At 39.6% G+C, this 26,277-nt stretch overlaps 1 protein-coding gene across 2 annotated transcripts in view; it reads right to left on the minus strand.

Annotated features, from left to right (window-relative positions):
• Positions 1-24,933, minus strand: part of DPH6 (diphthamine biosynthesis 6) — a 159,811-nt gene extending 134,878 nt beyond the window's left edge. For both annotated transcript variants that reach the window (XM_056133843.1, XM_056133842.1), the window contains exons 1-3: positions 24,788-24,933; positions 19,456-19,550; positions 12,309-12,502 (exon numbers count right to left, since the gene is read on the minus strand). In XM_056133843.1, coding sequence (XP_055989818.1) covers positions 12,309-12,502; positions 19,456-19,550; positions 24,788-24,810 — 312 coding nt within the window. In that variant the 5' untranslated portion in view covers positions 24,811-24,933. The remainder of the gene's footprint in view (positions 1-12,308; positions 12,503-19,455; positions 19,551-24,787) is intronic.
• Between the last annotated feature and the right edge of the window lie 1,344 nt (positions 24,934-26,277).

Genomic DNA, 26,277 nt, shown 5'->3' on the forward strand with positions numbered 1-26,277 from the left:
CTGGATAGTCAAAGAGCCACTTTTTAAAATCTCTTAATTCTTCATGTGTTCTTTCAAGTCTAAATTCTCTAAACTCAGTTCATGTAACTTTCAAATGGAAGTCCTGGCTTAAGGCTTTTTTACAAATGAGTTCATAGAAAATACATTGCTTAGATTTTAAAGATAAGCAGAGAGTTAAATCCTAAAAGGAAACATGCCAAAATAATTTTAATGGAAAGAAAGCATCTTATAATAAAAAAATTGTTATCTTTCGATTTACTTAATTATCTTTTTGAAATGACCCATGCCTCAGTTTACTATAGAAAGTTAGATAGAAAACAGCAATTCCATATGTTTCTTAGAAGGCTGATTTATTTGACTGTGGGGGTCTAAAAAAAACCTCAGAAGAGCCAAAGATTATAAGCAACAAATGTAGATGGACAAATCCAATCTAATACATAATATAAATTTGCCCCCATTAAAACCTCTTTCACAATTTGAATGACTACTATTCTTTTTCTTCTCTGCATTAACTTACTAATAAAGTCAAGAGGAATTACACTCATCCCAATGCCAAGTTGGAGCTACAACTTATATGCTAATGGAGCTGTGAATATAATGGAAAAAAAATACACTTCATATAGCTTTATTGGTTGATTTTTAGAAGTTAAGAAATAAAGGAGAGAAGACCCGAAGCTGACATGAAATCATGTACTTGCAGCCTGATGGGAGAAGAAAAATAAAAACTAATATAGCAATATAGCATTTCTCTTTTTAGAAATCTAAAGAGATGCCCATAAATTTATTTAGTGTCAAAATAGACAAATAAGACAATGAAAGAGATATAGCCACTTTTTACAGATGGTATAACTGAATTAAAAATTTATCATTTATAATCTTTAAATAAAAACTCATAAGACAAAACACACACACACACACACACACACACACACATACAAACCAGTAGGCTTGTATATCAAGATGCATTAAGGACTAAAAGAGAAATGCAAATTTAGATGACGGTTCCAGAAAGTATTTCATTCATAGAGAGAGAACCTATCTAGGATGACATCGAAGAGACACCAAATAAAAGGTTGTCTGACTAAACCACAGAACTAGGAAGGAGAATCAGGAACAATGTGGGGAAAAATGAGCTATAACAACAGTCTAATTTAACTGAAACCTAGGTTTCATACAACATAATATTGGAAAAAGATACACTGAAGTTAACACTGCATATTTGTTTTATCTCTTCAGGGTTTGTAAGGGCAGAGACTATGTCTTGTACATCATTTTACTCATAAGTACAGTACAATACTGATGCATCATAAGCACCTAATTATTGTTTGCTGAATGAAAGCTATAAGAGTATCTAAGTGTTAGTAATGTAGTTTAAAGTTAATAGGAAAAGTCAGGGTCAACCAAGACATTCTTTTGATTCACTAAATGTTTTCTCTCACATCAGCATGTCATAGAATAACTTCCTATTAAATTCCCTCTTACAAGAAAAAAAACTCTAAATATTTATTGATGGTGTCATTATTTTATGGCTATTTTATAGTTCAGGCTATGAATCTGATGGATGAAGATGTTCCCCATTTAAAAGGGAAAGTCAATATAAAAAGTTCAGTTCAGGATCTATCAAACTGGTGAATGTTCAGCATTAAAGCCTGTGTTCCTTCCAAATGTAAGGAAAACAAAGAAGGAATAGAATAATTCAAGCTTATCCGTTTTGGGTTATGTGTTTTCAAGTCATTTAATAGAAAGCATAATAAGGACAAGGAAAACCCCAGGTCTAGAAATAAAGTAAAATACTGTAGGACAAACATATATAGCTGATGCTTTGTAACACAAAATCGTGAAGTAGATACCTATGAAAGACTTCTTAGAAATAAATGATGGCATAGTTAGGAAAAAGAAAATCAATTGGACACAGAAACATTAGGGTTGAATAGCATAAAGAAATTTGAGAGACAAATCAAACATACCCAGTATGCTTTAAAATATGAAGAGTAGATGATAAATATAAAGAAACCTATAGTTTCTAGAGAAAGGAATAAGGCATAAAAGTCCATTGGTGAATTTATGAAGAGGTACCGAATCTCACACACACACACACACACACACACACACACACACACACACACAAACACACGTAATATACACACAAAATTACGGATACCAAATGAAAAAAGCTCAAGGTTGAGGAGACAAAATGGTATTTTCACTAGCATGAGGAGGTCATGTTTTCTGGGCTTTGAAGAAATCTACAGATGAAAACTTTAAACCAATGATAAGTTTTCAAGCTACAATAATTGACAAGTATGATCCAACATTTTATTTCCAGACAGATCATCCATCATGTACTTTCTCACGCATGCTTGACTTTATCATCTGAGTAGGCCAGGGAAAGCAGTCTCTATAAAGCTGCACCTGGGAGAGAAAATGATGCCGGACTGTTTTAATTCTAACACTTCCTGTTTAGTGTCCAGAATCAATAATAGAAATATGTGTTTGGGGCCAAGAGACCAGGTTTAATGTCCAAAATCTTGGGAACTGACAGGGCTTAAGGCAAGCTGTGCAGTGCTAAAGAGCCAGCAACAATCTGCACAGGCTATTTTCCTTTTTAATTAGCACTAGGCCTGAGTCCCTCTGAAATCTTAAGGCCATCTTACATGTTCCTCCCACTCCACAGCCTTTGGATTTGCCTTAGCCACTGGGTGTTCTAAGATTTCCCTCCAAGAATCAAAATCAGAAGGCTTCCACAAAGTAATTTTCCAACACACAAGAAAGATGCAGATACCAAAAGTTATTTGAATTTTAACAAAATATTCTGCATATGGAAATTATCTGTGGACACATAGAGGTTATATTGCCATACCTGCTAGCAGAACTTACTCTGATTGTTGCATTGAAGCTTCAGTAAAAAAGCAAAAATAAATTTACCTATGGGTTGATAGTACATTTTGTAAAAATGCTAGAGCTCCCCTGAATGTGATCAATTATTACACACACACACACACACACACACACACACACACACACACACAAATAGGGGAATTAAACTAACTTGCTAAACAATCATTTACAAGATGTCCAGACACCAAGAGATAAAAATATGGGAAGCACGGCATATTTTAAGGATCTCACAATCCAGCAAGAGAAGAGTCGCACATAACAATCCTAGCAACGTTCTGAGGACCACAGTAGAGGTACAGACAAGATGCTCTGAAAGAAAGAAGAAGGAAGATAAGATGAAGCTGATTTCAGAGAACATGACATGAGATGTTTTCTTCAAGACAACTTAGTAGTAAAGACAGAGAAAGGCACAAGCAAAGATTCAAAATATGTAAAATAATTTCTTAGAGACAAATTTAGTCTATTATAATCTGAATTCAGAAACTGTTTGGGAATGGCAACATGACAACTAGCATGCAAGCACCACACCAGCTTATGAGTAACTTCCATCCAGTAAAGTGAAGAAAACAAAGTGAAGAGAGAATGCCAACCAAAATGAGTACAGAGATAACTGTTGTTTACTAAAGATATAAAATTTGCTTTTAAAACTCTGTTACAATTCTAACTGGAGAGCCTCAGCGAGACATAATCTGCTGAAAATTTTGGTATGCGGATTTTGTGACTAAAATTTGCAGGCTTTATTGCGGTCAGGATGTGCTACTTCCCACCACCTTCCTGTACTTCTGGAAGCCTCAGCAGTCACACCCACACCCCAAAGCTCTCACCCAGTTAAGAGGCCACTTTAGTCCTATGTTCCTGATAAAAATACTGAACATCTTGAACAAATAAAATGATCTATTAGTACTTGTACTGCAAAATAAAATGCACAAAAGGGAAAGGGGAAAGAGAAAAAGAACAAAAGTGTCTGCCATAGAGGCAGAACGCTGGTAAGAGGTGGGGTATTTGGGGATGTTGTGAGGGAAATGAGGGACATTGGTGGTGGGAAATTACCTGGTGGAGGTATGGGTATTGGATCATTGTATGACTGAAACCCAATTATGAACAAGCAATAAAGACACTTCAGAAAATCCTATATCATGAAAGAGAATAAAACATGGTAGTGGTGGGGAGGGAGTGACAAGCCCCAGAGAAAATATGAATATTTCAGTAAACAAATGATCTGTATCTAAAGAAAGATTCAGAGATGTTACAACTAGGAAAGGAAGTATAGATGCTTTTAAAAATAAAACAATAAGGGGCTGGAGCAATAGAACAGTGGGTTTGCCTTGCACGTGGCTGACCTGGGTTCGATTCCCAGCATCCCATATGGTTCCCCAAGTACTTCTAGGAGTAATTCCTGAGTACAAAGCCAGGAGTAAACTCTGTGCATCACCGGTGTGACCCAAAAAGAAACAATACTTTAAGATTCCTTTTTGGTTTCTTTTTGTTTGTATTTTGTTTTTGTGCTACATGGAATACTGTTTAGGATTTATTCCTAGCTCTGTGCTCAGAGACAATATCCAGTGCAAGAGACTGAACCATATTTAGCTGTATGCAAAGCAAGTGCCTTAACCTGTGTACTATCTTTCCAGCCCAAGGTCTATTACACACACACACATACACACACACACACACACACACACACACACACACACACACACACACACATCCTCCCTGGCCAGTGGGCCGAGATTAAAATATTACCCTGCATGATCACCAAGTGGCTAGGAGAAGCTCCGGCTCTTTCTTGCTGCCTCCATTCGGTGGTCTCAGACCACTTCCCCACCCAGGACAGCCAATGCCATGGGCGGATGAAGAAGGAAATGAGGGCCAGGCCAGGCTGGTTGGTGATCAGCTGCCCTTTATCCCACTGTCCCCAAGTGCCTGTTCCAATCTCACTAAGCTCTTCATTTCCAGTCTCCTCCTGTCCCCCTCACTCATGTCTCCATGTTCCATATCGCAGCCTGGTTTCTCTCTCCTCTCTCTCCAACTCCCCGCATTGGGGATAGCCACCACACTCCACCCAGTGGCACAATCAATGTATCAAAAGCCCTTTTTCTGCTCAAGGGCAAAATACCACTTAGGGGTGTTTCTCCTCTCCTTAGTCCAATAACTTAATTAACATCTTAATTCTACTTATTAATATTAGTTATTGTTTTTTATATGGACACAGTAAGAGATATTTTAAGTTTGTAGGGTAGCTCTCCTGGGGACATCTCGCTATCTCAGTCTACAGTGCTCAGGCCAGATTAATCTTTCCTAACCCTAGCAGGGTCCTAACTCAGCTGTTACTTTTGGATCATGACAGAATTTATCTGACCATGCTCTTAACTTCTAGTTGAATATTTTGGTGCTTTTGCCTGGCCCATTTTGATGCCTAGGTAGCTCGCAGCTTGCCCTGGGTTCTTCCAGTCCCTTGTCAGTACCCTGCTTTTGGGGTGCTAGGAAGTAAGGGCAACTGAGGCTTAAGTCAAGAGAACAGATGCCCGGGAGTGAATATATGGAGTCAATTAACTCCTAAGTTACAAAAGCATATCATTAGCTGTTTTCTTATTTCCCTATAAAAAGGACATTGCTCTGAACTAACTATGCAAAGGACTTAAGGAGAAGAGAAAAGCAATATTTACAAGTTAACAGAGTCTGACAGGAGATAAAGGTGATAGGTTGGGGAAGCAGAGCACAAAGAAAGGGGTTACAAATAAGCACAGAGAAATGGGAGCACTGTGATGGGAGTAACCCAATAAACCTAAGCTCCCTGTGGCTAGGCATAAAGGACAAACCAATGTTATCCTACATGCCCTTTTCTTAAATGTATTTTCTAACTGAATCACAGTGTTTACAGTAAGATACACAGTTAAAAAGTTGTTCATGATTGGATTTTCAGTCATATGTTTCAATATTCGTCCCTTCACCAGTGTACGTTTCCTATCACCAATGTCCCCAGTTTCCCTCCCACCCCACATCTATGGCAGATACCAAACCTTTCCTCCCTCATTCCCTCCCTTCCCCCTTCTCTTTCTTACCTCTCTTCCTCCCTCCCTCCCACACTCGGTTCATGTCCAAATGGATTACTTCCAACTATAATCATCATAATGGCCCTTTCTCCATCCTAATTACCCTTTGCCTCCCACACACTTATAGCAAGCTTCCAACCACTGACCAGTCCTCCTGGCCCCTATTTTCCCTAGCCTTTGATATTAGTCTCATAATATTTTTTATTATTAGACTCTTTTTAAAATCAGTCTCATACTAAATTTATTATATTAGTCTCATGCAAGGCCAGTTCAAGGACTTTAAGGAAGTAAATCTCACAAAATCTAAAGAAAGAGATAGAAAATATGTGATGAAAGACAGGATTCATTAAGATTCAATTTATAAGATCTAATACCTGATCAACACAAATACTAGAGAAACAAATAATAAACGGGAGCAAATTATAGAAGAAATATGAAAAAGGATTTCCCAGGTCCCCTCAGTGCAATCCTATGAGTTATGCCATGTTTTTATGTGTCATATTATATATAAAGTTTTCTTCCATTAAGGGGGGAAAAAAGGACATAGCAGTTCTTGATCTCATATTCACAAATCCTTCTGTAAAGGAGAAAGTGGACCTGCCAACCATTCATTATCCTAGTTCTGGCTTTCACTTAAGTTAGTACTATGCCTGACCCACCAAAAAGGGAATGAGGACAGGGATATAATGCTACTAAATGAGGGTTGTGAAGCATGTCATCACATATAATAAATTCAGTGTCCAACAGTGACTTTTTAAAGTATAAGCATGAAGACACTATCATGAAAATGTTGAGAAAGGAAAAACATCACTTAAAAAGGAACAAAATGCTATAGTGTATGATAACACTGTTCTGTCCTTCCTGCATAGCCTCAGGAAGTTGATAGTTGATAGTTTATTGATAGTTTATTGGATTGAGGAAATGAAAAAAAACACCTTAGGAGGTATTTTGCCCTTGGGCAGTCAGGGAGGGCTTTAGAATTACCTTTTTGGTGGGCCCTCAGGAAGGGCTTTCTTATGTTGATTTGGCTACCTGACTGGGTGGAGTGTAAGAGAGAGGATTGGAATAAACTGCAACTAAGACCAACCAGCATGGCTCTCATCTCTTCCTTCGTCTGCCCTTGGCCAACAACTGTCCCGATCCAGAGCACACACAGAGGCTCTAGGGCACCGAACAGGGGTGGTGAGATAGAGCTGTCCAGAGAGCCCGCAAACACACAACCTCCTGCGTGCATAATTTTTTACACTATAGGAACATGGAACCACAGCTGCAACAACTTGATTTTTGACCTAACTTTTTTTGTTTATTAGATTTGTAGTCATACCCAGTGGTGCTCAATGGCTATTCAATGGCTGTGTGCCAAGCTGGCTCCAAATGATACTCAGGGAACCCAGGTGCTGAAGATTGAACCTGGGCCCCCTATATGTGAGTGTTCTAGCTCTTTGACTTAGTACTCCAGCTCCTCAATTTAAAAATTTTAATCCCATTATTATATCAAATGTGAGTTCATCAATTTGCTCGAGCCGGCCCAGTAATGTCTCCATTTTTTTTTGAGACTTCTTGTCAATGTGTTTGGCATATCAAATACATCATGGGTAGCTTGCCAGGCTTTGCCATGAGGGCGAGATACTCTCGGTAGTTTGCCGGGCTCTCCCAGAGGGGCGGAGGAATCGAACCCAGCTCGGCCAGGCTGGCTGCGGGCAAGGCAAACATCCTACTGCTGTGCTATCGCTCCAGCCCATCAAATGTGAGTAGACTAGGAAAATTTTCAAAATGTAAGAATCTGCAAGTACCTTCCCTAAGAAAATTTCCTGAAGGTGAGCTGTTCCGAAATGAAGAAATAAAACCAAGAAAGATCATAGCAAATTCAGTAAGGAGTTTCTCCAGTACCATATAGAAAAAATATGCTGATCCTTAAATACACTGTCTGTAGAAATCAGGAATTTACATTTATGCTCTAATAACTATGATATTACTTATCTGACTTTAAAAGAAAATACATATGGAAAAAGAATTTTCATGAAATAATCAGGTTATCTAGCCCTAATTAATTCAGATTAGAACCAAATTGCTCGAGCGGGCCCAGTAACGTCTCCATTGGAGACTTTGTTGTTACTGTGCCTGGCATATCGAATACTCTCGGTAGCTTGCCGGGCTCTCCGAGAGGGGCGGAGGAATTAACTTTTTTTTTTTTTTGCTTTTTGGGTCACACCCGGTGATGCTTAGGGGTTACTCCAGTCTCTGCACTCAGGAATCACTCCTGGCGGTGCTCAGGGGACCATATGGGATGCTGGAAATCGAACCTGGGTTGGCCATGTGCAAGGCAAACACCCTACCCCCTGTACTATGGCTCCAGCCCCCAAAGTAACTTTTTGTTTGTTTGTTCGTTTGTTTGTTGGGGGGGGGGGAACGCTCATTAGTTGTGCTCAGTACTTACTGGTATCTTTGCTCTCAAGAATTACTCCTGGCAGTGCTTGGGGATCACATGGGTCACGGGGGATTAAACCCAGGTTGGTCTTTTTATTTATTTATTTATTTGCTTTTTGGGTCACACCCAGCAATGCACAGGGGTTACTCCTGGCTCATGTACTCAGAAATTACTCCTGGCAGTTGGCTACTCAGGGGACCATATGGAATGCTGGGAATCGAACCCAGGTCTGCCTTATGCAAGGCAAATGCCCTACCCGCTGTTCTATTGCTCCAGCCCTCCAAGTTGGTCTTGTGCAAGGCAAATGCCCTACCTGCTGTACAACTGCTCTGGCCCCCAAAGTGACTTTTTTTTCCATAGAGACCACATCCCATGGCTCTTGGGAACCAGGACAATTTTCAGGACGCTTGGGAATATCTAGGGGGTGTGGGGGCTCCAGGAAACAGATTCCACTTTGCTTATAACTTGCTGTGTACTTTACCACTGAAGCTATCTGCCAGCCCCCAAAGTGACATATTAATACCAAGGAATTCTAAAAAATAAGAGAAATTCTGGTTATATGAAAACCAGGTAGTTGGCAAACACTTAATTGAAAACCAGGTAACAGACATCGATAAATAGCTAGAGAAATGATTTGAAACTACTTTAATACTAAACTTAGGGAATTCAAATTATATGTGTGATATATATATATATATATATTTGGTTTTGCATTATACTTAGACAAGTATCTTCTGCAATCACCTGGTAATCATGAGCAATATAAAAATTTTTTTACATTTCTACCAGTTTTCATTAACTTTACAAGTTAGCAAAGTTTTAGGTATTAAAATTCTTCCAAATTTTTCCTACTTCTTTTCAATTATAGTAACTAAATTCTTTGCAAAAAGAAGCATTCCTATGCAAAAGTCAGCTCTAATATTAGGGGATGGGGGGTGATAAAAACAGAAGACTGACTTACATATAAAAGGCACAAAACTGTAACCTGTCAAAAATTCACTGAAAATGAAAATCAATCCAAATGATTTCAGCACTTCATTCACATTAAAATAATCAGAAAAAATAGTTCATCATCTTCTCAGAACAAAACTAACTTGAAGAGTGATAACAATTCTCATTTTTTTCCATAATTAATTATTCATTAGAATATATAAGATGTCTATTGAAATCTTAGCACCAATGTTTCATAAGTGGATTTAACTATAAAAAAAGACTATAAAATGTTTTTCATGAAAGCAATGTTTTTGAAACATATATATATATATATCCTTAAAATATCCAATAGTAAATTAGTATTTCTACATAGAAAAAAGAACTATGTAGTCTTAGACAATCTGATAACACCTCTTTTGACTATAGTTAAAATCATCATGTATGAACTTCCAAAGCAAAGTTGTCAAGATTTAACATTAGTATTAACTTATTTCAAACTGATAGTTACTATAAAGATAAAGGCAAAGCATCCTCTTCTCCAAAGAGAACATAGACCTAAATAAAAAATTTTCTTAAGTACTACTAATCTGCTCATTTTAAATTAAATTGATTAATTTATTATCACTCACTTTCTTGAAGGCTATTACCACAAAACTTCTCCAAAGTTATCAGTTATCCACTATTTAATGACACAATTATTTCTTGTGTCAATCCCACCACTTAATAACATTAGCTAATGGTAAAAATCCAACTTATTTGTACTCTAAAAAAGAAATTGAAAATGCAAATTCTCACTCAAAAGTGAGCACTAATAAGATCTTGGTTGATCAGTGTGGGAAGACCATTATAAACAGAACTCTTTTATACTTTCTCCTTTGACAGTCAAAATAGTTATCAGTAGATGTCTTCTAAGAAGGAAGAAACCAGGTTTTTTCTGTATTTTCCTTTGAAAAATATCTACAGAACTGGGGTGTCATTCAGTGGCAAGACATCAACCTTCTTGAATTATGTGACAACTTGTGTTCAATTCCTGGAACTCCCTTTTGCCCCCAAAAGGAAAGGAAATCATCTACTTCTTATGGTATACATGATTAAAGAGTAAGTTATAGAATTATTCTAAGTATTTCCTCTATAAATTTATTTATTAAAAGGTAAATAAAAATGAAAATTTTCAACATAGAAAATAAGCTTTTAATTAGGCAAACTAACTTTATGTGTGGAAAACATCAAGGATCCAGCCCAGTGCCCATACATGTAAAGCAGTATTCTACTACTGAGCTACATCTCTGGACTTTTAAAGTTTAAAAGAATAGAAGTCCTTTCAGTTTTTAAAATCAAAATTATTCACTGATATTAAGCACAGATCAGCATCAAATGTAAGGCTCAGCACTAAAGTAGCCTTTTTTTTCTTTTTTTTGCAGAGGTGGCGGGGTTGAGAGGGACACCTGGCTGTGCTCAGGAATTACTCCTGGCTAATTCTGCACTCAGGGATTTACTCCTTGCAGGTTCAGAGGACGATGTGGGATGCTGGGGTCAAACCTGTGTTGGCCACATGCTAGGCAAGCACCTTCCCCATTGTACTCTAGCGCCTGAAGCAGCTATTTGAATGGCAACTTTTCATAAGGACGCATTACATAACTGTAAAGACTGAACTCCTCTAAAGAATAAAATATTGAAACGCAAAGTTCTTTAGTAGAGAAAAGTGAAGAAATTTTCTTTTCCTTTCTGAAAAATTACTGATATCCAAGAAAACTGCCTAAAATTTCCTTACACAAATTGCCTAAAACTGACTAGATAAAATTCATATTTTCTCATGCTGAGTGAAGTTAGAAGGATAGAGACTGATACAGAATGATCTCCAAATGTTGATATAAAGATTTTTCTTTATATCTTTATGTAAGGAAAGGACAATGTCCAAAGGCAAGAGAAACAGAGAACTTGTCTTCAGTAGGAAACTTACTGTGGTGGGCTTGGGTACACTGGGACAATGGTAGAAGTAAGTGGGCACTCTGATGGATGGTGTATGCTGGAATGTCATGTATGAAAACCCTATCATAAACAGTACTATAAACCAAAGTGCCTAAAGTAAAATTTCAAACAAAACAAAACAAAACACACATTTAGATATTTGGACTGTAATCATAGAGTTGGCTATCAATGAGAATAAAAAACTAAGCGCTTAAAATAATATCCTGAATGACCAATTACTGGTATAGAACTTACTAGATAATCCTGTTACAACTTTCTTAAGTTTGGTCTAGAGATATTAGCAATGAAATCACAGTGGTTGCTTATACATAGAGACAAAGTATTTAATTCATGCTTCTTTCAATTGATAAGCAAAATTCAGTCTTTCACTTTCTGTCAGTCAATACAAATTCCAAACTTGCAAAGGGCAGACTAGACCACCAAGCAAAGGGCTGGCTAGACCATCTTGCAAAGAGCCAATCCTAACTCATCAGACTTCAACATCACCTGAACTCAGCCCTCTCTGTTTCATTGTATTCTCCACCACAAGGCACAGTATTTAGTTCTTTGTTTACTTTCTATCTCCTGGCACTGGTAAGTGAGTCCCAGTAGAATAAAATTTTTATAAAATCTGTTTAGTGCTCTAAATCCATTGTCTAGAACTAAATGTTAACCATACTCACAGGCCTACAAAAAGCATGTGTTAAAATTGATTAGAGCTTAAAATTGATTAGTCCCACAATTCTATGTAAAAGACTTAGTTAACTATCATTTGACAATCCTGGGTGCCAAAACATACGCAATATTTTATTTTTAAATACCATTTAATATTTAATTTAATAAAATTAATTTAATATTGCATGGTAACCTGATTTTTTTTCTATCCTAAAATATAAAATATTGACCTTCAAGAAACGGTTGAGCTACTACTGACAGTAAGTCACTTTTTACTAAACGACTGCGATACATGTAATTTACTAAATCACCCAGTAAATTCAGTTAAACGTAATCAGTCACTCTGTGCATACCTTAATAAGTTTTAGAAGTTCATAAAGGTCCTCAACCTCATCACCTTCACATTCGGTGTAGACTTGTCCTGTATCCACACTCCTTCCCCTTATGGTGCGGCGATAGAGGGGAAGCCCCATTGCTTCTGCATACAAGTCGATGGCATGATGACCCACTGTCTGATACATGTAGCTATCCAGTTCATCTGACCCTGCTGCAACAATTAGAGCAGAAATAATTAATAAAATAATGAAAAGAGACAGTGAATTTGAAAGAGTGTCTAGATTTTACTGCTTGGAGAGCAGTCAGTATCATCTTAAAAGTGACTATATTAAATCTATCTGCATTTCTGTCGTAAGGTGAAGTTATTCATAGTTGAATATCTACTTCCTATCAGCTACAGTCTTCTCTGTTGCTAATTAAAAATTAAATGAATTTTTTAAATATAATTTTAGAAGCAATATACAATGAACATTTTTAAAAAGTAGAAATGCTAGAGATAGTATCGTGAGTAAGGCAAACTTGCTTTGAATATGGCTGACCCAGATTTGATCCCTGGCACTGCATATGGTACTTTGAGCACTACCGGGAGTGATTTCCTGAGCACAGAGCCAGGAGTAAGCACTCAGCAGAGCCAGATGTAACCAATCTTCCCCCCAAAAGAATTATATCTAACTTTACAGATTTTATTACATGCTTTTCAAATATTCAAGGTTATTCAAGAATTAATCTAGACCTGTAGAACAAAATTTTCTTAATTAAATATCTTAAATGTGACAAGGGGTTGGAGCAATAGCATATCGGGTAGGACATTTGCCTTGCACGCGGGTGATCTGGCTGACCCAGGTTCGATTCCTGTGCCCCTCTCGGAGAGCCCGGCAAGCTACCGAGAGTATCTCGCCCGCATGGCAAAGCTTGGCAAGCTATCCATGACGTATTCAACATGCCAAACACAGTAACAAGTGTCACAATGGAGACATTACTGGGCCCACTTGAGCAAATCAATGAACAACAAGAGGACAGTGACAGTGATAGTGAATGTGACAAGATTTTCAAGAAGAGGGCTGAAGAGAAAGTACGGTGGATATGACATTTGCCTTGCATGCAGTCAACCTGTGATGGATCCCCTATACCCTAGATGTTGCCCTGAGCCCACCAGGAGTGATCCATGAGCAAAGACAGTTGTGACAGAAACATTAAAAAAAGAAAAAAAAATTCAAGAAAAAATTTAAGTCCTTAGTCAGAGTTTATACTCAGTACTTTAACAAAACTTAAAAACATATATAAATATATATAAATATAAATAAATATATATAAATATAAAAACATATGTAAATATAAAACATATAAACATATTTAATATTGCTACAAAAATTATAAACATGTATCAAAACACACTAACTAAAGCTTTAACATAATACAATCACTTTTTGTTCAAGATTTCACAATCTTGTGATATAAATATATCCAAGATACAGATAAAATTTTCAAAACAGGTTGAGTTGCACCAAGTTTTTTGATAATAAAAGTGAATTTAGAAATGTATTGGTGCTCCTCTCTGGAAAGAAAGATGGCGGCCGCACGGGAGCCTTGTGGACAGCAGGTTTGAGCCGGGCTCGGCGGGAGCGGCAGGGACCTCATGGGAAGGGGGGCTTTGTGGGCCGTCCCCCACGCCCCACCGAGGTCGCCAGCTGCCCCCCACGAGCGGCTCTCCGGCACGGCCACGACTCCAGGGCACAGAAACCAATCTCTTAACTATCTAACTTTTAATAGAAATTCTTCCAGGGTCAATAAGTAAAATAGCAGAAATTCAAAACCGCGCGGCCGCTATTGCAGCCGCGCGACATCATTTTATTCTTAAACCAAGTTGTAGAAAGCAAATCAGTTCACAACGCTGTTTCAGCATATCTGATTGTGGGGGGTGGGTCGTAAACTCTAAACAATAATTGTGCATCTTCTATCGAAACAATCTATCTAGTCAAAAGTAGATAGAGTATTAACTAGAACTCATCTGCCTCACAAGAATCGGGAGGGGTGGGAGGTGGGGGTCTATTGGGGTTCGGGGTTAAAAATAAGTATTGGTAAAGGGAAATGTGTTTGATATTTACATGACTGAGACCTAAACCCGAAAGCTCTGTAACTTTTCCCACAGTGATTCAATAAATAAATAAATTATAAAAAAATAAAAAAAAAAAAGAAATGTATTGGTATAAATATTTTTATCTGTAACTTTAACTTTTCGGGAAAAAAATCACAAATTTACATATTATTTGTGGTGATAGTCATCACATCACATACAGAATAGATTTTAAATTATTGCTGTATATTCATATAAGATACATAACTATTAGAACAGTTTTGAAGAGAATTTTCTAAAGTATATCCTGCAGAACAGAAATCTTGAGAAGTTAAAAGAAAGGAATAAAAAAGGGTCAAGTGAGTTTATAAAAATTAGGGCTAAATTGGGGCAAGGAAGATGGCTTAAAGGGCTAATATTCATGCTCTGAATGTGGAAAGCATGAATGAGAGGATACATAGACCCCCTCAACCATAGATGGCAGTGACTCCTGAGCACTGAGATAGGAGTACTGCCTGTGCATCACCAGATATAACAAAAGCAAAAAATGAAGATAAACCACTTAATATAAGGTTCTCCAGTAAGGGGAGTATAAAAGTATGAACTATCTTTCAAATTTATCTATCCACATGAGTTATCAGTGCTCCAAAGAAGTTCTCAAGGAAATGCTATGGCAGAAAATTACTTAACAGCATAAAAGATGTATACAATGTGTTATTATGTATTTGAAAAAAAGGTTACAAAGCAATTTAACAAATATGTCTGTAGTTGTGTATATATAACTATATGCTAAGTAGGTCCAGGCTTTCAAGTGAATGTAAATGTTGTCTAACAAAAGGCATGAAAGATAGTATCATCACGGCTCCTTAAATAATCAAATCATCATCATATGCCATTACTTTTGGCTCACCAAGTTTCTGAACGGACATATTAGATTGGATTCCACATACTCATATTATTCTTAACAGTATGTCTACTCCTTCTAGAATGAAACAGAAATACAGACAGCATTACCTAAGAGCCTTTCAGTCTACGCTAATCTCAAAGTTAGACTGGATCTTTAAATGTATTATTTTTAAAGGACATTTATACCACTGAATTAATAAATTAAAAATTTTGAGCTTCTTAGCAACAAACTTCCTGATGTTGGCATAATAATTAAAACATTTTACTGACATCAAAAATCTAGAAGACAGTTTTCCTTTGTGGCTCCATTTAGTCCCAACCACAATGTAACTTTTATTAATGGAAGTTACATAGCAATAGTGGTATGAGATCAGATAGAACCAAAGTCTCCATTGTTGCCCAAAGCACCTCAATTAATATGCCACAAAAGTTCCTACTACAAATTTAAAGAGATGGATTTTGTAAATTTTATGACAAGTCCATATTATCCGCACTGATGGAGATAAATTCCTTTCCAGACTACCTATTGAAAACAGTCCCATGAATTCACTCTAACCAACTTTTCTCTATACTGGAGTCAACTCTACCTCATTAGGTTTGCTCTTACAATATACTGGAAGGAAAAGAAGTTAATCAATAAATCACTCAATAATTACCAACTTCCTGCTGACTTTAATTCAAGATTAGCTAACCCTCCCTATAGCCTATAACCCAATCTGTAATCATCTAGTCTCTTCTACTATGTCTATGGTTTCCAGCTGATTTTTTTTCCAGCTTTTACTTCACTGAGTATATTTTATTTACTTTAAATTTGTCATAATAATAATATTCTAAATAAATGTCTCCATTCCACAGTGAGGTATAATTTAAGGACAAACTATGTCTGTGTCATCTTACCTATTCTTCCAGTGAACCATGACCAAATGGAAGACTATACATGAAAAATTCAGTACATGGTAACTATAATAATTCACATAGAAAGCTAAAAACAATATAAAAATCAACAGGGAAATTATATCACATATACGTTACATATTACATAAATATTTGCTATCTAAAGACCAAGGCCTCTCAAAATAGACAACTTATAAACCCATTTACCTGACTGGCCACAAGCATGAGGGAATTATTTCCTTTGTAACAGAACCTATGTATACAAAAAGATTCTATTTCTTTCTATTATAGAAATTATAGTATATTTCTCCCTCATCCTTACTGAACGATTTATTATTTAAAAGTCAGAGATAGCTCACTTTAAAAAAAAAGTCATTCCTAAAAATGTTATTATTTGTAAACATGAGACGTCCAGTGAAAAATCCCAATGTATATGTTCATCCATGGCCCTGTAAGAGAAGGTTCAGTTTCTATTCTTGTCTTTTCACTTCACTTTCAACACTACTTTAGTCTTAATCATAAAAGGAAAGTAAAATCAACATCTTGCTTTTGTAATGTGACTCTCATGATTAATTCTAGTTAATTCATTATTCATCTTTCTACCAAGAAACTTTGAGTAAATACCTACCAGAAGCACAGATCTGTCCCAAGTACTAAGAGCAATTAAAAGAAAATATGGTCTCTCTACAAGTTCACACGTAACCTATTTTGGAATAAAAAAGGAAAGCAAAATAAATAGAAAACAAATTGAAATGATGAAGGACTGATGGATGGTAGGAAGAAAGGAAAATAGGGAAGGAAGGAAAAGGGAGGAAGGGAAAAGGGAAGAAGGTAAAAAGTTAATAAAGGAGATAAAGGAGGCAGAAAAGGGAATATCTAGACTAAATTCAGATTTAACTAAATTACAGCGGTAGGGCGTTTGCCTTGCATGCAGCTGGCCCAGCCAAGCCGGGTTCGATTCCTCCACCCCTCTCACCAAGAGTATCTCGCCCACACGGCAAAGCCTGGCAAGCTACCCATGAAGTATTCAATATACCAAATGCAGTAACAAGAAGTCTCACAATGGAGACGTTACTGGGCCCGCTCGGGCAAATGGATGAACAACGGGAGGAGAGTGCTACAGTGCTACTATTAGGTATCTACTTCATGCCAAGAACTATGATTACTACCTTCACATAAACAACTCATTTAATTCACACTAAATAACAGTAGAACAAAAGCACTGAACTTGAAATAAGTTGGGGGTGATAAGGAAGATGATCAAAAAATATATATATTTTACTAGAAAAGTCATGTGGAAAAGTAGTAATAGAGTTAAGCAACGGCTAATCTCGCCACGTATCATTTTAGCAGCTAATCTCTAAAATTATATGAGTATAAGAAAGCAACTTACTGAATATTTTTCTTTCCTTCCTCTGTGCCACTGCCTGCAGTCCTCAAGGGCTACACTGGGCAGGGCCCAGAGGCCACACGGTGCCCAGGACTGAACAAAGACCTAACACATGCAAAACATGTGCTTCTGAGCTGTAATCCCCAGCTTCATACTTCAATATTTTTAAAAGTATATTGTAGGTTAACTGAATCCTTCTCAAATTCTTATGTTAAAGTGCTAGTTTAGTATTTCAGAATTTGACTTACTTGAAGACAGGGTCATTGTATATAGAATTAGCTAAGAGATGTCATTAAGTTTTGTTCTAAATCCAAAATGATTTATAAGAGGGGAATTTGGACATAGGCATGAACACACAAGAAGATAAAAGTTCTAATGGCAAAAGACTAGGTATAAGATAATACTGTTTTGTCCTTCCTGCATAGCCTCAGGTAGTTTAGGTTTATTAGGTTGCTCCCATCACAGTGCTCCCATTCCTCTATGCTATTTGTAACTTCTTTCTTTGTGCTCTGTTGAGTTGTAAATATTGTCTTTTTCTACTCCTTAAGTCCTTTGCATAGTTTATTCAGAGCAATGTCCTTTTTGTATGGGCACAAGATGACAGTATATGTTATGCTTTTGTAATGTGACTCTCAGTGTTATTTTCCTCCTGAGCATCTGCTGCCCTTACTTCCTAGCACCCCCAAAAGCAGAGTCCTGATGAGGGAATGAATGGAAGGAACCAGGGCAAGCAGTAAGCTATGTGCTACCCTGGCATCAAGATGGGCCTGGCTAAAGTGTCATAATGCTTAACTATAAGTTAAGAGCTTGGTCATGGACAAATGCTGTCATGATCCAAAAAGTAATAACTAGATTCGGGCCCTGCTAGGATTAGGAAAGATTAATCTGGCCTGAGCTCTGTAGTCTGAGTTTGTGGTAAGATGTTCCCAGGAGAGCTGCCCCACAAGCCTTAATGTAGCTCTTACTGTGTCCATACAAAAATAACTAGTATTAAGATGTTGATAGAGTTATCGGGCTGAGGAAAGGAGAAAAACACCTTAAGTAGCAATAGTACAGAGGATAGGGCGTTTGCCTTGCACGCAGCTGATGGGAGTTTGATTCCCAGCATCCCATATGGTCCCCTGAGTGCAAAGCCAGGAGTAACCCCTATGTACCACCTAGTGTGACCCAAAAGAAAAATAAATAAATAAAAAGAGGTATTTTGCCTGAGGCAGTCAGGAAGGGCTTTGGAATACCTCTTAGGTGGTTTCTTTTGAACTTGGTGGGCCCTCAAGAAGGGCTTTCTTATGTTGATTTGGCTACCAGACTGGGTGCTGGATCACCCAGAGTACTGGAAAGTTGGGAAGACAAGAGAGCTGGGGAGAGAGTGAGAAAGAGCAGGGCTGCCAGATGGAGTGGGAAGAGACTAGCAAGAGGGTCAAGGATGTAGAGGAATACAGGAGAAGGTGTGTGGAGAGAGCCCAGGTTGCAAGACGGAGTGCGTAGAGATGAATGGGAGAGACAAGAGGAGATGGGAATGAGTGTGAGACTAGAATGGGGGTCTCAGAGAGACTGAGGCAGGTACATGGGGAGAATGGAATAAAGGCATCTGATCAATCAAGCAGGCCCAGAGGCCACCCCCACTCCACCCCACAACACAACACGCTGGTGGTGAGGGGGAAGAGCAGTCCGGGCTTCCCCCTGGCCACCCCTTGTAGCTTTTATACAACTAAGGATAAATTTATTTTAAGTAACTAAAGTAAAGTCTATACATTTTTGTAGATTAATAAAATTTAGCATCTAATAGATTGTAAGTTTGTATTAGTTCCCTTTTGTTTTTGCATATCACATACAATAGAACACACTGTGAAGTTGGAGTTTCAATCATTTAAGTAACATCCTACTAAAAGTATGTACTTACTGTGGTTTTCAGTTGGTCTTAGATTTGCTAAAGCAACAATCTGATGCCCAGCAGCAATGCACTGCATCATATTATAACAGCTGTCCTTCCCACCACTAAAACATAAGGAGATAAAGAGATAAATACTAGGTTATTAATCATTATCAATATAGAACGATTAGCTATCAAAATAAAACTGTATTATTTTAGAATATCTGAGGGACTACAATTAGAATTTTAAAAACTCAAGTAATTTTCAAAGTATAAGAAACTGAGCAAATAAAAATGAGTAAGATTGTTTACACAAGAGCTTATTAAATTGTACATTAATAACAAAGATTATTCCAAATAAAATGTGATAACTGATTTATATTGACTTTACTTAATAAACTAGTTTATAAAAAGAAATTATATTTCAGCTAAACATATATATGTATATGTATTTGTGATATTCAGATGAAATTCTATAAAACATAGGGGGAAAAATCTTTTTTTTTTAAGTATCACATTTATTTATTTGTTTTTAAATGTAGAAACACTGGTATTTATTCAGTCACTGATTAAGCATACTGAAGTGGGCATGAACTCCATGGGAAAAAAACTATTCTATTCCATTAAGAAAAGTCTAACAAGGCTGCCCGAGCAATAGTACAACAGGTAGGGCGTTTGCCTTGCACGAAGTCAACCTGGGTTCAATCCCCAGCATGGTCCCCCGAGCACCACAGGAGTTAAGTACTGAGTACAGAGCCAGGAGTAACCCCTGAGCATCACCAGATGTGACCCAAAAAAGGAAAAAAAGAAAATTTAACAACTGGTTTTAGCCATCACCACTAATTAAAGGATCAAAATAAAGATTTGAGATACTGGGCTAAAAAAGATAGTACAAGGGTTAAGATGCTTGCTTGCCTTGCATGAGACTGACCCTAGTTTTATCCCTGGCACTACATATGGTCCCTGAGCACATAGCCAGAAGTAAGCTCTGATATCCAAATCTAATAGCAAAGATTTATATACCTGGTGGAATTACTGGATCATATAGACAAATTAAGTATCAGTACTTTCAGTTCTTCAGCACTCAGATATCACTGTACATACGCTGGCAGAGTAAGGCTGGAGCCACAAATCTAATAAATAGCCAAAATTCTAAATTCTGGTGCCAAATCTACATAAGGTAGATTATTTTAGGCTAATCATTTTCTCCATTCGCTCTCAACGGAACCACCATCTCCGAATGCAACAGTTATATATACCTAGGTCGAGAAATCAACATGATGAATGACCTGGCACCTGAGTTGCGCAGGAGGAAGAGAGCGGCTTGGAATGCCTTCAAGAGCATTGAAGAAATAACTAAAAGGACAAAGAACCTCCAGCTACGAGCACATCTCTTTGATTCCACTATTCTTCCTGCATTAACATATGCCTCAGAGACCTGGACCCTACGAAAACAGGATGAGAACGCTATTCGGGTCTCTCAAAGAGGAATCGAAAGAGCTATGCTTGGAATATCACGATTCACTCAAATGAGAGATAGAATCCAGAGTTCTGATCTTCGTCAATGCTCAAGAAATCAGGGACGCTGTCTTATTTGCCAAGACATCAAAAATCAGATAGGCTGGACACGTAATGAGGTTTACAGACAACCGCTGGACTAGAGCCATTACTGATTGGATTCCACGGGACATCAAAAGATCATGTGGACGCCCACCTACAAGATGGTCAGACTTCTTCGTCAAGACCCTGAATGATCGGTTTGAGGCTCTGCATGTTCCTAGAACGAACAGATACCACTGGGCTACGCTAGCACGCAACCGGGATGAATGGAGATGTTACTGGCACCTGCTCGAGTAAATCGATGAATAACGGGGATTAAGTGATTAAGTGATTAAGTGAATCATTTTCTCAAGACAGGTGTTAGTTCATCTCTAAGGCAACATGTATGATATCTCAGTGTAATATCCTATTGCTTCTTACTATATATGTTTCTTTTTTCCATTATTGCATTCTTTTTTCCATTATTGCCTCTCTACCTTCTCCCCAACACCCCTCCTATTTTCCTCCTTTCCAATCTTGGCTTAAGATCTACAAATGTACACCCAGACAATGTACAAACCTATTCATAGACCAAGAAACTAAAAGAGAGTGATTGTCCTAGAAGTTGCCCTTTTTCCCCCTTTATTTTAGTTCCTAACATTTGTCTGCCTCTACTACTTATGGATCAATAACTGTCATTCTAGAACTTCTCAAGGGGAGATTGCAAGGAGCAAACTGAAGTTATACATCACAATGTCTTTCCTCCAATTCTAAGTTTCACACAACTTTCCCTATTAAACCTCACTGCTCTATTTCTGTAAGACAAAAGGATCTAATTATTTAGAATATTTAGAATGTCACAGATTAAAGGACAAACACCACAATTAAGAATATGCTGAGTTTTCAGGACCAGCCACCACCATGCTGAGACCACTCTCTGCACACCTGAAGGTACTGGCAGAGGGACAAATCCACGCGGGTTCCGGGGCCGAGATCTCCCAGCCTACTCGGATTGGAGTCGAGCATCCTCCACCCAGATCCTCCAAATTCCAGTAGGTGGGGGTCACACCCACCACCTGGGCCCCTGGCGCCGTGTAATCCCATCAATGGCCAAGACTCAGAGACTATAAAATCCAGCTCCCGGAAGAGAAGAGTGCAGTCTGCCCCCGCGCCTGGCTGTTCCTCGCTGGGGCCCCTTGGAGGGGAGCGGGTTGAGCTTTCCTCCCCGCCCCGACCAGGGCTCCAGCAGCCGAAGACCTCCAGGACCAGCCACCACCATGCTGAGACCACTCTCCGCACACCTGAAGGTACTGGCAGAGGGACAAATCCAAGCGGGTTCCGGGGCCGAGATCTCCCAGCCTACTCGGATTGGAGTCGAGCATCCTCCACCCAGATCCTCCAAATTCCAGTAGGCGGGGGTCACACCCACCACCTGGCCCCCTGGCGCCGTGTAATCCCATCAATGGCCAAGACTCAGAGACTATAAAATCCAGCTCCCGGAACCATGGGACATCTTATCAGGACATCTTTTATGACATCTTATTATCTCATTCCTACTTTGGACAAACTTGCAGGCTATCGAATGTAGCCTGCCCACAGGGCAGAGTCTGGCAAACTCCCCCCCGTGGCGTACCAAATATGCCAAATACCAGTAACAATGATGGGTCTCATTCTCCTAAAGAGCCTTGAATATAATCTCAGGGTTAGGATGAAAGCGACGTTACTGGGGCCTGCTCGAGGCAATCGACGAATAACAGGATGATGAAATGAAAAAATGAAATGAGTTTTCAGGTGTGGTTTTAAAATAACATTTCCCAAATTGTATGGAAGACTAGTATCTAAAATCTTTTGTGTCTACGAATAACAGCATTTCAAAGTCAAATAAATTCAAGAGATGCCATTAACTTACTCATGTCTTAGTCTGACTTAAAGTATACTAGCATGCGCTTGGTGAGAAACTCCACAGATAATAAGAATTTTCATTCCCAACCCTAGAAAACTAAACTAAGTTATTCAATATATGCAGGTTTACAATCCTCATTATAAGATTAATAGAATAACCTAATTAATCCTCAAGGTTTCATTTAATTGCAAAATTCAATAATTCAATCCTTTGTGTGTAGGAAAACAGTATCATTTATGGTCAAAAGAGTCTGTTTCACTTACTCCCTAAAACACATATATCTTATAATTCATTTTAGTCACATAATGATACGTAAATGGTACACAGCGAAGATTCGCCTTAAGCTTAAATTTAAGCTTAAATTTATCTACATATGCAGATAAATGCATATGTATCCATATTGATATACAGGCTATGTATTCATGCTTACAGTATGTCTCCTAGCCCTTATACAGAACTTACAGTTTAGCAAGCATTCTTGTTTTGTTGTCTTTTGGTTTAGGGGACCACCTGCTCAGGGCTTATTCCTGCCTCTGTGCTCAGGGACCACTCTTCACCGGGATAGGCGGTGGGGGACCACACCAGCAGCAGCTCAGACAAGGCAAGTGCCTTTCTTGCTGTACTCTCTAAACCCTAATAATAATTTCCTAACACTGCCATGTTTATTTTGGGTCACACCTGGCCATGCCCAGGAGTTACTCTGGCTCTGCACTCAGGAATCACTCCTTGCAGTGCTCCGGGGATCAACTGCGTGCAAATTAATACATTGCCTTTTAAAACATTTATTATAGAAGTAATACGTGTACATTTCAGAATACTGAAAGCAAGTATACCAAGCATTTCTCCCTTCCCCCATGATTTCTGAGTCTTTAAGTCGTGTCTCAGTCAAGCTTCCAGTCTGAAAGCTTGACTTAAACTCAATTGCTCATTTCCTTGACTACCTTTTATTCTTATCTAGATCAAATGAGATTATAATGTTCTTGGAGAAGAAATTCACTACATAACAAGTATTTTGATATTACAGTCCAGTGCCCCTCCCCCCCCACTCAAAAGCATTTAAGTAATGAAAGAAACTGAACTATTGTAATCACCAAAGAGGCGATTATAATGTTATGAGTCCTTCATCGGCCATTACTGTCAGCCCAGTATCAATTGCTGAACACTGAACGAAAATGCTTATGAAAGGGTTTACAAGGCACTTGACTGAAATGTGCATTTCACTGCAGAGACCCAAATCCCGTCAAACGGTCCTAGTCCAAATGGCATGTTTTCCCCCAACTCTGTTCCTGTGTGTCTACTGGTCTCTGCGTGTGTAGCTGTTCTGTTGTCGCAGGCCTCATTTTCAACAACGCACACATATAAGGGGTTACGACCGATTTCGAGCTACTCTGGGGCCAAAGAGCACCCGAAGCTGCAGAAAACTAGAGGGTCAAAGCGGCACGAATGCCATCTCCCACCTAGCCGGGCCTCTCTTGGCACCGCAGCCCCAACGCCCAGCCAGGTAGCAGCCATCCCGCACCCCGCCGTGGGACGCGGGCTAAGTCCCCAAGCAGCCGAGGGACGAGGGGCTGAAAGACCAGCGGGAACTCCTGGCGGAGACAAGAGGGGACTAACGGGTGGGGCGACTCCGACTCCAAGTCGCAGTTCACTCTAAAGAAGTGAAGGAGCAGAATGAGGCGGAGGCGCGCAGCCGGGCTGCAGGGAGAAACGGGCCGGCCGGGCCCCGCTCCCCGTAAGCCCCGCCTCTTCCGGCAGCCGCGAGAGGCCGCCGAGGCCCCGGAGGGAGCGCGGCTCCCGCCGCTGACACCCGCCCCCTCTCGCTCCTGGCGCCGGGCGGCGGCCACAGGAGTTCGGGCTCGCGGGCGGGAAGAGCCGAGAGGCGGGCGCGGAGGGAGGCCGGCGGCGCGGGCGGCGCGTTACCTGATCAGCGCCGCGACCCTCATGCTGGGCGCAGCGCGCGTGCGTGCGGCGGGGCTGGCGGCCTCCGGGCCGGGGCTGACGCGCCGCGGGGCCGCCCCCGCCGCCAGAGTGTTCGCTCCCCGCCTGAGCCCGCCTCGACGTGGCCGCCCCGATCGCCGCGCGCGGGGCTGCCGGGCGCGGGAGATAGATCCTCACCCCCAACCCGACCCTCCCCGCTGTAGGCGCCTGGTCTCCGTGACGAGGCGAAGCGGCCTCGATAAACGTTTAGGCGCAGCCTAACCACCTAAGTGAGGGCACTGAAGCCTCCGGGGGAAGGGCAAGGGCTGCGTCGCGAGAACGCCGGGACGGAGACCGACCCGGCTTTTGTTTCTGGAGAGGACGGGTGTCAGGTCATTTCTGCTGTCGGTTCTGAAAACACTGGTCCTGCCGTGGGAAAAAGGCAGTCTGCCCACCCCGCTCCCTCAGGGAGAGGCGTGTTTCCCTCAGCATGTCAACCTCCCCCACGGCTTGGGTTTTGGTTTTAGTGTTTGCTGATTTCTCCTCTTTGCTGGAACTCGGCTCGGATCTGGAGGGACCCTGCTTGACTTCCAAGCTCCCTGGACGTTAGGTCACCTGTAAACTGGAAACGTTGAAAAGTTCATTAAGCCTCTTCACCAAACGGCCCTGGTCTTGAATAAAGAAATCTAGCGTTCTTTCGTTGTGTAAAGATAATCAAGCTTTCAGATTCCTCAAGCACTTAATTGAATGCTTTCCATATACCAGGCACTGTTTTGGACAGTTGGGACATTCCTTGAGCAAAATATCATTCTCCTTAAGGCGTTTATGTGCGAGAAAGGAGAGGCAATAGACAGGCGAAAACTCTTAAGTAGTTTGTTTAAAAGGTGATAAATGCCATGGAAAAGAAAATTAGAGTTTGAGAGGAATCAGGAAGGAGGTGAAAGGCCAAGCTGCTGGAATTAATGGTCAAGGTGGGATTTAATGAGGTGAGTTAAGCCAACCTAAAGGAAAAGTATTAGCTATAAATAACAAATCTCCCCCAAAAGGGATTAGACAGACTTTCCAGGATTTCCTGCACAGGCCTTTGTATCACCTTGATATGAGTACTAAAGTTAATGGAAGAACCGTGTGCCCTTAGAGAAACTTTTATTCTTAAGAGAAAGTAGTGTGCCTAGAATTAGGGATAGTTCCGAAAACAAGCTTTTTCTCAGAGGTAGGGCATAAACACAGAAATAGATTTGTGTCCAATACCTTCATCCCTTGTCATATGAAGATAGCCCCAACCACTAGGTCCCCTGGGATGAAGAGCTCAGGATCAATTTCCCCTTCACCTTAACAAACTGGACCTTTGTGATCTTTACAGCACCCACTCAACTGCACACAGAATTAAATTTCTTTCTCTTTCTGACCTAAATCAGCTGGAGAAGTACCAGAGTTGCAGGGAGATTTTTTCCATGTACACTGATAATACGGAATGTGCTCCAGACAGGAAG

Source organism: Sorex fumeus, unplaced genomic scaffold (genome assembly GCF_029834395.1).
Source record: "Sorex fumeus unplaced genomic scaffold, SorFum_2.1 ptg000098l, whole genome shotgun sequence".
In the NCBI taxonomy this organism is placed as follows: Eukaryota; Metazoa; Chordata; class Mammalia; order Eulipotyphla; family Soricidae; genus Sorex; species Sorex fumeus.